Below are 12,760 nucleotides of genomic sequence, written 5' to 3' on the forward strand. Positions count from 1 at the left end.
AGACGTTGCTCAAATTTAAAGAAAGCTTAAGCTTGCAAACCAAGATGTCCAAAGAATCTCTTCACAATGTAAACCAAATTTTCCCACCTGAGGACTGAGAAATATTAAGGCATGTTATTTTATATATCAGTCTTCTGTGCCCCTCAGCATCTAAGAGATATTTCATTGTTAATATATGCAGGTTTAAAGTATGGGAAATCGGGACGCCTGGGTGGCTCAGTCGGTTAAGCGTCTGACTTTGGCTCATGTCATGATCTCGTGGTTCGTGAGTTCGAGCCCTGCATCGGGCTCTGTGCTGACAGCTCAGAGCCTGGAGCCTGCTTCGGATTCTGTGTCTCCCTCTCTCTGCCCCTTCCCCACTCACACACAGTCTCTCTCTCTCTCTCTCAAATATAAATGAACATTTACAAATTTTTAAAAAGAAAGTATGGGAAATCTATTTGTTTTTATATGAAACATAATGACATTAGGGAACTTTACTAAATTCCACATTTCTTATCCTTTTACTCAGGTATCCGCCCCCCCCCACACCCCCCCCCCCCCGCCATCTGAGTCACACAAACACAGAATGTATTTGAAATGAGGGCTCAGAATACCAAGTACTTACTCTGAAAATATTACTTCCTAGAAAATGATCGAAACCAAGCCTTGCCAATGTTTAGGATGCAAGGTGAGGATAACATCATGAAAGAGATCTGTGTTTTGCTTAATTCACTGTCTCTTAAAAATGCAAATTTCTAGAAAAATAAGTTTTCAAATCTGTAAAGCTTGTTCCCCCTTTATTTTTTTGTTGTGATTCAGAAATACAAGATTTGAAAATTAGGTTACAATTCTGCCACAAAAGCTTCCAAAGTAGCAAACACAAGTTCTAATATATATCAAAATAGCCATGTGCATTCTTACACTTTAAAAATGTCTTTAAAGTTGCCCCATCAAGCAAGTGGAAAATATAATAGCTATTAACTCCTCTTCAAAATATCAAATCTGCCATCACTGCAGCGAACTAAGCAAGGTTTAGTCCAGGATATGGAAGGTTATGTTTAGGATGTACTTTTTCAAACTGAGTTACTAATAAGAACTAAGGACATGAGAAAGATACAAAGCATCGTATGTCAAAAACTATGAATATTTAAAAGTGTCCTCATGTGAGTAAGACATGTTTAAATTAGAACATGACATAATAAAATTAAATCTGTTGATGATATAATTCAGTAAAAAAAATTATCATGGTATTGCCTTCTTCTAGAAAGACAAAGACGTACAATTCTTTGAATTGGAGCAACTATTTCCTAAATGTTTTTGTCATCTAAATATTAGAAACGGTCTCTCAATGTTTCACTTCCAAGAATCGACAATATACGGTTTAACAAACAGATTTAAAACTAAACGTATATATGTATTAACGTAAAGAGGCCATTATGGACAGCATTTTTAATTCTCTCTCAGCTTTGAAAATTAATTATTAAAAAATACAGAAAAGAACAATTACCTTGACTTGGTTTTTTTGTTAAAAAAAAAAAAAAAAACCTTTTTTAAACCTTTTTCAGTAATGAAGCGTCCTTGAATATATTTTGGTATTTCTATGGATGAATGACATCAGGCATTTTTAAATAAATATACTCGCAAATACGCTATAACAAAACAGTAAAACCAAAGCCGGCAGAGACAAGATTTAGAACCAACACTCACATAATAATCTGTTGTTGGCTACAAACAGAAAGCCAACATTTCATCAGAATTGTAATTAAACTCTTTCTGCCACAGGTAAGGCATAGACACTTCTGTTGAATCAATGACCCCTTTAAAAAAAAAAAAAAAAAAAGCCAATAGCTTCCTGAACAATCTGACTCATGGTTTTTTGTTTTCCTTCCCCTGAGCAAAAACACAAGTCTACGTAAAAAAAAAAAAAAAAAAAAAAAAAAAAAAAAAAAGAATAAAAATTGAGCCAAAAAAGATAAAAAATAGAATTTGCCTTTGTCCTATTTTCATGTTTCGGATGAAGTCAGATCTTTGCGTGATGCTGCTGAATTTCTATAATCCTTTACCAAACCCTTAGGGCCAGATGTGTTTCAGATTTCTTAATTTGTTAGATTTGGAAAAGGTATATGGGACATACACTGGATATTACGGAACATCTCCACAGAATCCGGGGCAATACCTACAATTTAAACCCACTAGTGTCTCTTCAGGAAAAATGAGTAGTAGATGAAATGGATACATCAAAACTATAATACATCAGATTTGGCTATCAAATGAACAACGGCACTAAATTTAGAAAGAGGAAAAAAAAAAAACAAACCACCTTAGTTTTCAAAGCTTTCTGGATACAGAGCTTTGGCCCTTTGACATCTCTGACCAAAAAAGCCCATTCCCTGACATTTTGGTCTAAACAAAATCTGCTCTCGTGAGAGAGCTTCCATTGGGCTGGGGATAACAGTTCCCACCATGGAACAGGGGCTCTTAAATTTGTTCAGGTAGCAGATTCCCTGGAGGTAATAACAGTACAGTCTATGAGGATGACTTGAGAAGTGTATATTGAAATAACTGTGCTTAAATAGTGAACTGTATTAAATGAGACACCATCTTGGACTAGATTTTCATATAGACCAGCAGTAGAAAGTGCTGATATTCAAGGAACATTTAGGAGAGAAACAAATACAAGTGAGAAACATCCCGATATTAACATAAATGTTTTCTGTACCTTAAGGAGACACAGTCATTACTCTCTCTCAGAGGCCATGAAATACGACCTAACATAGTTTGCAAACAATAAACAAGGGCTGTATGAGACTGAAAGAATCATGAAAGTACTGTGGCGTCAACCCACCCCCACAAACTGCAATGAAGTCACTCCAAGCAACGTATATATTCAATAATAATTTCTTCTATCTTTGTCAGTGTTAAAGTGTGCCATTCCCAGATCCTCATTAAAACAACACCAGGAATTAAAGCCATGAAACATCTTACTTGAAAAAAAAAAAAGAAGTCATTTTGAAGTCAAGGGGGCCAAAAACTCAAGAGCAAAGAAGGTTGGCTATAATTTTTAAGTCTTTAATCTTTTGTATGCATAGTATATGCATACTTGTGTATGCATGGAGGAGGGGGTAGCATTATGAGGAAGGTGACTTGCCTTCAGCAGGGGAGCGAGTACAGTGATGGCGTGAAGCAGGGAACATCGGCCAAACTCATCAGAGGCACTTTATTGTAGAAATCCACTAAACTGAGCAACGGAGCCTGGGATCTAAAAACGGCAGTCACGGGGCCGAGAGGGCTCCAGGGCTATGTGACAGGAGTGATAACTGGGCTTCCTTACCATGGGGCACGAAGAGAAGGTTCTCTGGGTCAGCAGGAGTCACAGAAACGATGGGTGATCGTTTTCTTGCCAAGATGAGGATCTGCGAGCTCGGCCCTGTCCTATCTTCTTTTTCTTAATGAGGAAACCGTACATGGACGCTCATCAGCCTTTCCTAAAAGCTACATGTATGCTACGAGAAGAATGTCACGCTTTTCTGAGTTTTTTCGTGTTTTAATTAATTCATGAGTTAATTTAAAAAGTCAAGTCAAAAAACTTTCACTGGTCATTTTTTGGTTTTGTTTTTGTTTTTTTACAAAAATAGTATAGCAGTATCAGCAAAACTGGAAAGGAAGGGATGGGAAGAATGGAAAGAGCCCTCTAACGGAATGGGCGGGCTCCACGTCACCATGGCTATTGAAGAAATTGTAAACTTTTAAGCTTCTAAGATTTTATTTCTCTTCAGAAAAAATTGGGGGAGGCTGCCTTTCCCCGTGAATGAAATTTGAGAAGTGCTCTAAGCATTCGCGTCTATCTAAAGAAGGCAGGAAAGCGTGATTTTTCCTACTGGAGGATCCTTCTCTCCTTCCCTTCCACTGCACTGCCCTCTCTCATCCCCCTGTAGTTTTACGGGATCAAAGAGAGAGAGAAGCCACGAGTTTCCACCAGAAGCACAGTGAGTCAGGGGCTCTCTCGTGCATTCAGGCTCTCCAGCAATGTGTGAAACTCCTCTTGAATCAAATACACCATGTTAAAAAGAAGGGGGGGAAAAAAAAGGCTCCCAAAACCCACAGAATGCCTTTCGTGGAAGGTTAAGAATGTCCTTGAGACGTCGTCCTATGTATCATAAGGTACATTTCTGGGCTTAATCTCAGTGGAGGAAGAAAAAGAATAAATAGAAAAATGTAAATGATCACTCTGGAATGACATTCTTTCCCCTGCTCACAGGCCCTTTGGTCCCATACGATCCTCATGTCTCCACCTCAGACAATCAGGGGCCTCCCGTTCCATATTTGCATAGTATTAATAATATCACCTGGCGCTGAACATCTATCCCCTCGCCTGAGCCAGGTATCTGAAGAGCGCTGGTCCAATCTCACAGATTCAAAAGCAACACATTTAAGTGGCTGTAGGCCACAATCTGGGTCCCTTTAAGCAGCAGGCTGTTCAGATTATTTAGAAACAGTCTTTTCTCCCGGGGTAAGAATTAGGCCGTTTTGTCTGCAACTTCAGATTTCGCTCTCTGCATCATGCAGCGACGGACTATGCTGTCGAAACTTCCCAGGTAAAACAGAGCAATGGTGCGGAACAGGCCCATGGTAACCACCTGCAAGACAGAGACAGACCCCTGAGCTCGTCCGACAGCACAAAACAACAGCTCTCTTCAAGGGTTTGTTTTTAAGTTTTGTTTATTTTGAGAGAGAAAGGGAGAGAGATGGAACATGAGTGGAAGAAGGGCAGAGAGAGAGGGAGAGAGAGAATCCCAAGCATGCAGGGCCCAATGTGGGGCTTGAACTCACGAACCGGGAGATTGTGACCTGAGCCGAAGTCCGATGCTTAACCAACTGAGCCACCCAGGTGCCCCTGATAAACGGTTTCTAAGACACATCTTCTCATCTGCTCCAAGGATAGGCACGACGAAAACCCCGGAAGTGTCAGGAGAACACAGAGGACAGGAGCTGTCCGCTCTGCACCCCTGGACGGCACGTGTCCATCAGAGAGGTCACAGCGAAATATTTGTCCAATTAATAAACTCAAATTAGACAAAGAACAAAAACAGGTATTCCCACTAGTCCTAGGGTTCTACCAGCTAGGGAAGAGCCACTCCAAACTACCATTAAGGCTTTGTGGTGCAAGACTTACGTTCTGATCGCAAAAGTCAGACCACCGTATGCTCAGCGCTAACACTGTGGGCAGAAAGACACCGTGCTTGCCCTCCACGAGCTTATTAGATAATTGGAAAGACAACCAGCTGGAGGAGGTAATTACTGCGTCCAGTTGAGACAGCGGATGTCCATTAACTGTCACTCTTTCTGCCACTGCGCTCTCCCTAGGAATTTTTTAAATTCCTAGAAACACAAGGAGAAGCATTTTCAAATACACCTGTTCTCAAAAACCTTGCCTCCCACATGCCCTTTTCCAGAAAAGTATTAGAAGAGTTAAAAAGGCACATTAAGGGGCGCCTGGGTGGCGCAGTCGGTTAAGCGTCCGACTTCAGCCAGGTCACGATCTCGCGGTCCGTGAGTTCGAGCCCCGCGTCGGGCTCTGGGCTGATGGCTCAGAGCCTGGAGCCTGTTTCCGATTCTGTGTCTCCCTCTCTCTCTGCCCCTCCCCCGTTCATGCTCTGTCTCTCTCTGTCCCAAAAGTAAATAAACGTTGAAAAAAAAAAAATTAAAAAAAAAAAAAGGCACATTAAGGGGTCAACAAAGAAAAACAATGTCATGTGACCCAGGAGACGGGGGACCCGGCCCAGATGAGAGGCAGAGGGGACCCCCGGACTTGCGGCAGTCAGTCCTGACGGGTGGCTCGGAGGCTCCAGGAAGGATTCCTTCCAGAAGGGGAAAGTGACAGAGTGCCTGATATGTCAGAGAGGAAATGAAGACGGTCATTATTAATCATACATAGAAAAAGGCCAATAACGGTTCCGGGGAAAACAAAAGGTTGCACAAGAAAGGAAAATTGATAATGTGTAATACGGAGTTCCGCTGCGAATAGCATTTAAATAGCCAAAATAATGATGACCTCAAATACAGATCTAACCCAAATCGCAACAGAAGTAAAAAGGGGGGTGCGAATGGAGGGGAGGTGGCTGTAAGCGGAAAGAGGAGGGCGTGAAGACGAGCTAACTCCTCATCTGTATGGGTAGAAATCAGCGGAGGGGGCCACGGCAGTCTAGACTCTGGATGCACCCTCGATGGAGATGTGGAGGCGAATCTCAGGAGGCCCCGCCCACAGGACAGCGCGGCCGCGGCGGGGGGGAGGGGAGCATGTGGCACAGGGGCCGCTGTTGCTCCGAGGGAGCCCTGAGAACACTGGTTCTCTGAAGGGCGTGTAAGGACAACGCTGAAAAAACTAAGAACCAAAGGGAGGCTGGAAAAAGGCAAAGCGACAGGGCCAGCGATGAGGTCAGTGGTTGCCCGGGGTTCAGGAGGAGGGAGGGAGGGACGAGCAGGCGAAGCACAGGAGAATGTTCGGGCTGGGGAACCATCCCACGTGACAGTCCAACGATGGTCACGTGGCAGCTATACACCTGTCAAAACAGCTGTGACCCCAAGACTGAACCCTAATGCAAACCAATGACGTCTGCAGACTGGCTCATCAACGGGGACAACAGACCATGCTAATTGATGCAAGATGCTAAGAATGGGGAGCCGGGTGGGGACAGGAAGAGAGCTCCCTAATTTCAACTCAAATTTTTTTTGAAATGTTTTATTTATTTTGGGGCGAGTGAGCATGAGCGGGGGAGGGGCAGACAGAGAGGGGGGGCAGAGGATCCGAAGTGGGCTCTGCCCTGACCTCAGGGAGCCGGCTGTGGGGCTTGGGGAACCCTGGGGTGGTGACCTGAGCGGAGGTCCACCCAGGCAACTCAGCCCAACCAACTGAGCCACCCAGGGGCCCCTCAACTCAAATCTTTCTATCAACATAAAACTGTCCTAAAAAATAAAGTGTATTACTTGAAAAGAAAAAACACCTAACGGAAAGAAAAACACATCAAGAAAAAGCAACTGTAACACCGCATGCCAAAACACCAAAATACTTAAGTCCAAGGAATTTTACTGTCTTGGGAGTTTTCTGCAAAAAAGCAACATATAAGGTGAGACTTGCAGTTGGTGGGTTGGTTGGAACAGTTGGTCAGAAAAAGGAAGCGTGGGGATAGAAGGGCAGAGACAAAGTCTCGGAAAGAGGGGGAAGAAAGGCAGAGGGTGAGCGGGGTCAAAGGTCAGAGGGTTACCCCACGTGACGTCACGGAAGCTGTTTTCCTCAGTGGTACTGGGGAGCCACTGAGGGTTGCCATGCCAGGTGGGTCTGCAGTTCAGAAAAACCAGCGTGGAACAGTGATGGCGCTCTGGTGCACCGGGCCTGGGACGGGTGCTGTGAGGCCCCCGGGATGGGGGGGCCGCGTCCTGTGTCACCGGAGGGACCGCCACCTGCCCCAGCTGGTTACTGCCAGGTGCCGTGAGGCCTTCTGATTTCCCAAGAGAAGTCCGAAATCTGGACTTTGTGTGGAAAATCTAATTAAAAAATTTTTATCTCAACAAGCACACTCGTACCAGATGAACCAAACATTTTATAGGCCCTCGGGCCCCCAGTGACGACCTCTGGCTCGCAGAGCGTGAGACCCAGGCAGGGAGCCGACCGCGGCGTCCCAGGCCCGAACTGTGAGAGCAGCGGCCGCTGGGGAAAGGAGCGGACCAGGGACTGGAGGGAGGGAGGGATGGACCTGACCCCTCGCGCACGGGGCAGAAGGAGGGGGGCCGGGGACGCCACCCACTGCCTCGTCGGGCTCCTGAGTGAACACGAACACTGATCCTGATCACAGCGCCAATACGGAATCGGGGCCGGGATACTGGGAAACAGGGCTCTACTGTGGGCAGTGCGGTCACAGCCCGGGGAAACGTCTCAAAGAAGCGTATTCGGCACCGGAGTGGAGGAAGCAGCTCCGTGCTCAAGTTTTAGGTTTGGCGTCACGGAAGCAGAAGGGACAAGGTGACCACACAGCACGTGAGGAACGCAGGCGGCAGCTCTAGCCAGCCTCCGAAGCTCCTAGCATGTGCCAGGCGCGGGCCGAGAGGGGCATCATGTAGTGCAGCCTCCATCTCTAAGAGAAAGTCACAGAGTCGTGGAAGAGAAGAGTGAGGGAAACCCACACCCGAGTCATTTGGGTTTTCAGTCTAGACGCGGTCGGCGGCACATGACTTCGTACCTGGTTATAAACTATATAAACTACCCATCGGCGTAGACAGGCCCCTTCGCGGGCAGCCTTCTCTCCGTCTACACTCCACCATCCGCCATCGGGTCTGTGCAGAGCCAGCCCTCTGTTAGGACACTTGTTATATGACATGGCACGGGTAGCATTTTTTTGTCTGTCTCTCCCCCTAGCCCGTAAGCCCCTGGGGCTGGAGACATTGCTCCCTCCTGATTCTGCACGCGGCACATCCACAAGCGGTTAACTTCCGTGTGGCCTGGATGGACCAGAATTTGTGGAAGAGTAGGCTCTGCGTTGAATCCTTGACTCGTTACCTCCCTAGGCTTAGTTGCCCGTGACCTGACTCGCCTAGGAAAGGTGTTCTGTTCCGATACCCAGTACCTTCCATCCCTCTACCGCAAACACTCGGATCGGTGGTTCTCAGACGAGAACCCGGACGAACACCCCGCGGGCGGAAGCGGCCTTCCCTCTCTGTGTCCACAGTGCCCAGAACACAGAAGACCTCTCCCCTGTCGGAACCCCTCCGGTGGTGTCTTTAACCTACGTCCAAGTTTCGTGTCCCTGACACAGGGAGGGAGACGATGGATACTGCCCCATCCTCAGATGAAGGCACTGAGTCTTCCTTTAGCCTTTTCTCATTGGGGTTCAATGAAAGGCACTGTCTGTCTGTCCGTCCATCTGTCCATTGACGTAGGCATAGCTCACCTGCTGGAGCCCTTCAGTAATAGAAGTCACAGGAGCCATTCCACAGGTCAGGGATGAGAGCATGTACCCATCTGAGCCAATGGAACTGTTAAAATTTCCTTGCTAAAAGAAAAGGAGAAGAGGCAATGGTAGTAACCAGGAAAGGAAACAGCACATCAGAAACAACGAAGCGGGCCCACTCTAGGTGGCATACCAGGGTGACAGAGCCTACGTCGGAGCTCACAGATGAACGTGGCCTTGGCAGATGGGCTGGAATAGGGACACAGGTGGTTCCCAAAATGTACGTCCGTGGACGCTGGGGCTCCTGAGACCCCTTCAGGGGATCCAGGAGGACAAAATGATGGTCATAACAATACGAAGACCTTCATCGCCTCGTCACCGAGTGACATCTGCACCGATGGGCGAAACTGCTAGCTCATTAGCACAAACCACAGTAGCGGCACCTCCCCACTGCCACACGCACTTGCAGTAATAAATGTAAAGAAATTTAAAAAGTCTTTAAAGAGGCGCCTGGGTGGCTCAGTGGGTTGAGCATCTGACTTCAGCCCGGGTCATGATCTCATGGCTCGTGAGTTCAAGCCTCCGTTCAAACTCCTTGCTGTCAGCGAAGAGGCTGCCTCAGATCCTCTGTCCCCCTTTCTTCTGCCCCTCCCCCACTCTCTCTCTCTCTTTCAAAAATAAACAAACATAAAAAAAAAATCTTAAAATAATTTTTAAATGTCAGTTTTGCTTTAAAATGCCCTTGATAGGGGTGCCTGGGTAGCTCAGTGGGTTGAGTGTCCGACTCTTGACTTTGGCTCAGGTCATGGTCTCACGATTTGTGAGTATGAGCCCCACACAAGGCCCTGCACTGACAGTGTGGAGCCTGCTTGGGCTTCTCTCTCTGCCTCTCTCTCTCTGCCCCTCCCCTGCTCGCTCGCTCTTTCTCAAAATATATAAACTTAGAAAAATTTAAAAATAAAATAAAACGCCTTTGATAAAGCAATAAAATTACTCATTTTTTTTAATTTTTTTTTTAACATTTATTTATTTTTGAGACAGAGAGAGACAGAGCATGAACGGGGGAGGGGCAGAGAGAGAGGGAGACACAGAATCGGAAACAGGATCCAGGCTCTGAGCTGTCAGCACAGAGCCCTGCGCGGGGCTTGAACTCACGGACCGCGAGATCATGACCTGAGCCGAAGTCGGACGCTCAACCGACTGAGCCACCCAGGCGCCCCTAAAATTACTCATTTTATTAAATCTCAACCCTTAAGGGCAAGTCTTAAGAGCCTACGTCACAAAAAGAGGGGGCACACCCAGCGCCTTCTGCTGTGTTCCGTACCCAAGGGGGACGGCTGCCCAGCAGAAAGGCCCTCCTCTGACCGTTTAAGTCATGAAAATTAATCTGTGGTTATTCAGACTTGGGTATTTGGAAGACATTTTGTGGAACACGAATGACATGAGCCTGTGACTTCAAGGAAAGCTGGCAGCTTTTATGGTCAATGTTAACATCTGAGCTTTCAAGGAAAAATTACGATTTGTGAAAACCTGTCCGCCATTGTGAGACTGTCAACTGCCCAATACGTAAAGACTTTTATGGTAAGAGCAGCGGTGATACGAATGGATGAAATTTGTGGGTTTTTTTGTTGTTGTTTTTTTTTTTTTTTTGGTAACTCAATGAACCCATATTTTCCACATGACGGATGCATAACATTACAAAATCATGAATGGGTACAAAACATGCAAAGTGCAAAGACCAACGGGTTTTAATGTAACAGAGAACAAAAAGTTCATTAATGTGGTTTCCAATTCCACACTGTAATTAACCTTTAAGAAACTACTATTCATCCGGTTTGGGTTTAATATCAAAGAAGAATGTCTGCAATTCTCTGAAAAGCCTATTTAATATTCCTCCCTTTCCTAACTACATATCTGTATAAGGGCAGATTTTTTTTTATATTCTTCACTCCAAACAACATTTTAGGGCAGGCGGAATGAGAAGGCAGTGATAAGAGTCCAGCTGTCTTCTCTTCACAGAAACATTAAAGACGTTGGTGAAACGTAAAACAATGGCACTTTTCTCACTGAAGCTGTGTTTTGGAAAACTATTATTGTAGAAAATTTGCATTAAGATGTAATGGGTTAAATTGTGGTTATTTTAAGCGGATTAATAAATACTTTTTAGATTATGCATTTGCAGTTTCTAATACAGCAAGCATTGATAAATATAAACCTGTCAAGAAATCACTGGGATGGTCAATAGTTTCCTGTGGAAAGTGGCCAAAAAATGAAGTTTCAAGACCACCTGACTCAAGGAGCCCTGCCAACATACAAAGAACTATTTCAGATCGTTCAAGGCACAGGGTGTGTCTGCTTTGATCTGAGGGAAGCAGGGAAAGCTAAGTCCGCTCGATCCACTCCTGCCATCTTTCTGTGCCCCCTTTTTTTTTTTTAATGTTTATTTCTGAGAGAGAAAGTGCAAGTGGGGGAGGGGCAGAGAGAGAAGAGGACAGAGGGTCTGAAGCGAGCTCTGCATGGACAGCAGTGAGCCCCACGTGGGGCTTCAACTCACGGACTGTGAGACCCCGACCTGAGCCAAAGTCGGACGCTTGGCCAACTGAGCCACCCAGGCGCCCCCCTTCTGTGCCTTTGAGCACAGGGCACGGGTCTCCCAAATGGCTGTATCTTAATGGAGTTCGATACTTCTCGTATCCTGCTCAGCCGGTGCTCGTGCAACAGTGCATGCGGCCCTTCAGGGAGGCTGAGCAGCCCGCTGACACCTCATTGCACGGGTCCTCAAATCTCCCACGCGCGGCGTAGGCCTGAAGTTTACAGACATCCCCTGTTGGTGTATGTTCTTCTGCACGTGGGCTGACAGGATGTTGTCAAAAGTGTATGGCAGTCGGGGCGCCTGGGTGGCTCGGGTGGTTAAGCGTCCGACTCTCGGTTTTGGCTCAGGTCGTGATCTCACAGTTCCAGAGTTCAAGCCCCGCAGCGGGCTCTGTGCTGACAGAGAAGAGCCTGCTTGGGATTCTCGCCCTCCCTTTCTCTCTCTGCCCCTCCCCTGCTCTCACTCTCTCTCTCTCAAAACAAATAAACAAACACCTGAAAAAGAAAAAAGTCTGTGGCACATACGTTGTTTTAGAAGATGGCAGGCTCTCAAATAGACTCAGTAGCCTGGAGGCACATTATCTGGGTGGACAGGATGGTGGCCTGGTGGGGTTGGACACACTTCCTTATTAGTGAACATTTGGGGAAAATGGCACTGGGAAGCAGGAAGGTGGAAGAAAAAGTCCTTCATCAAGGAGTCAGGCAGTTAATAAAGTACCTAACATCGCCTACAACTGCAAGTGCTGTGGGCAAGCAGCAAAAGGCAGCAGGGCCAGACATGGAACGTGGTCCCCACTACTGACACACGGCTCGAAGGTCTCACGTTCTTTTTAAAGAACCAAAGTTCCCAGACACCCTTACTCATCAATCTGTTCCTAAGGTTGAGACATGTACTTAGTTTCCAGAAGCCTACTACTTTACATGGAATCAATAAAGCATCTAAGGGAGAAGAGTGGCGTCCAACATGCGACATGAATGTGACCCAGAAGTAACAATGACTAACGCTTTAAAATAAGCCCTGGGACAAACATCGTATCTCTTTTCAGAAATCCAGCATCACAACTATTAATGAAGAAAACAAGGACTGTACTTACTATGGCATCCTTAACAATTTGTTTGGCCACTTGCTCTGGTTTGCAAACAGATACGGTCTCTGAAATCAGACGAGTCTCCAGAGGCTGAAGGTGGGAAAAAAAAATGGATGCATCAGTACCATTATTGCCCATTAAGTTAAAGAAAAAAGA

At 46.0% G+C, this 12,760-nt stretch overlaps 1 protein-coding gene across 1 annotated transcript in view; it reads right to left on the minus strand.

The window, feature by feature from the left end:
- Positions 1-762: 762 nt before the first annotated feature.
- Positions 763-12,760, minus strand: part of KDSR (3-ketodihydrosphingosine reductase) — a 39,375-nt gene continuing 27,377 nt past the window's right edge. The window contains exons 8-10 of the mRNA XM_086683171.1: positions 12,611-12,694; positions 8,925-9,026; positions 763-4,619 (exon numbers count right to left, since the gene is read on the minus strand). Of these exons, the coding sequence (XP_086539297.1) occupies positions 4,500-4,619; positions 8,925-9,026; positions 12,611-12,694 (306 nt within the window). The 3' untranslated portion in view covers positions 763-4,499. The remainder of the gene's footprint in view (positions 4,620-8,924; positions 9,027-12,610; positions 12,695-12,760) is intronic.

Source organism: Puma concolor, chromosome D3 (genome assembly GCF_028749965.1).
Source record: "Puma concolor isolate L17-30 chromosome D3, mPumCon1.1.hap2, whole genome shotgun sequence".
NCBI classification, from domain to species: domain Eukaryota; kingdom Metazoa; phylum Chordata; class Mammalia; order Carnivora; family Felidae; genus Puma; species Puma concolor.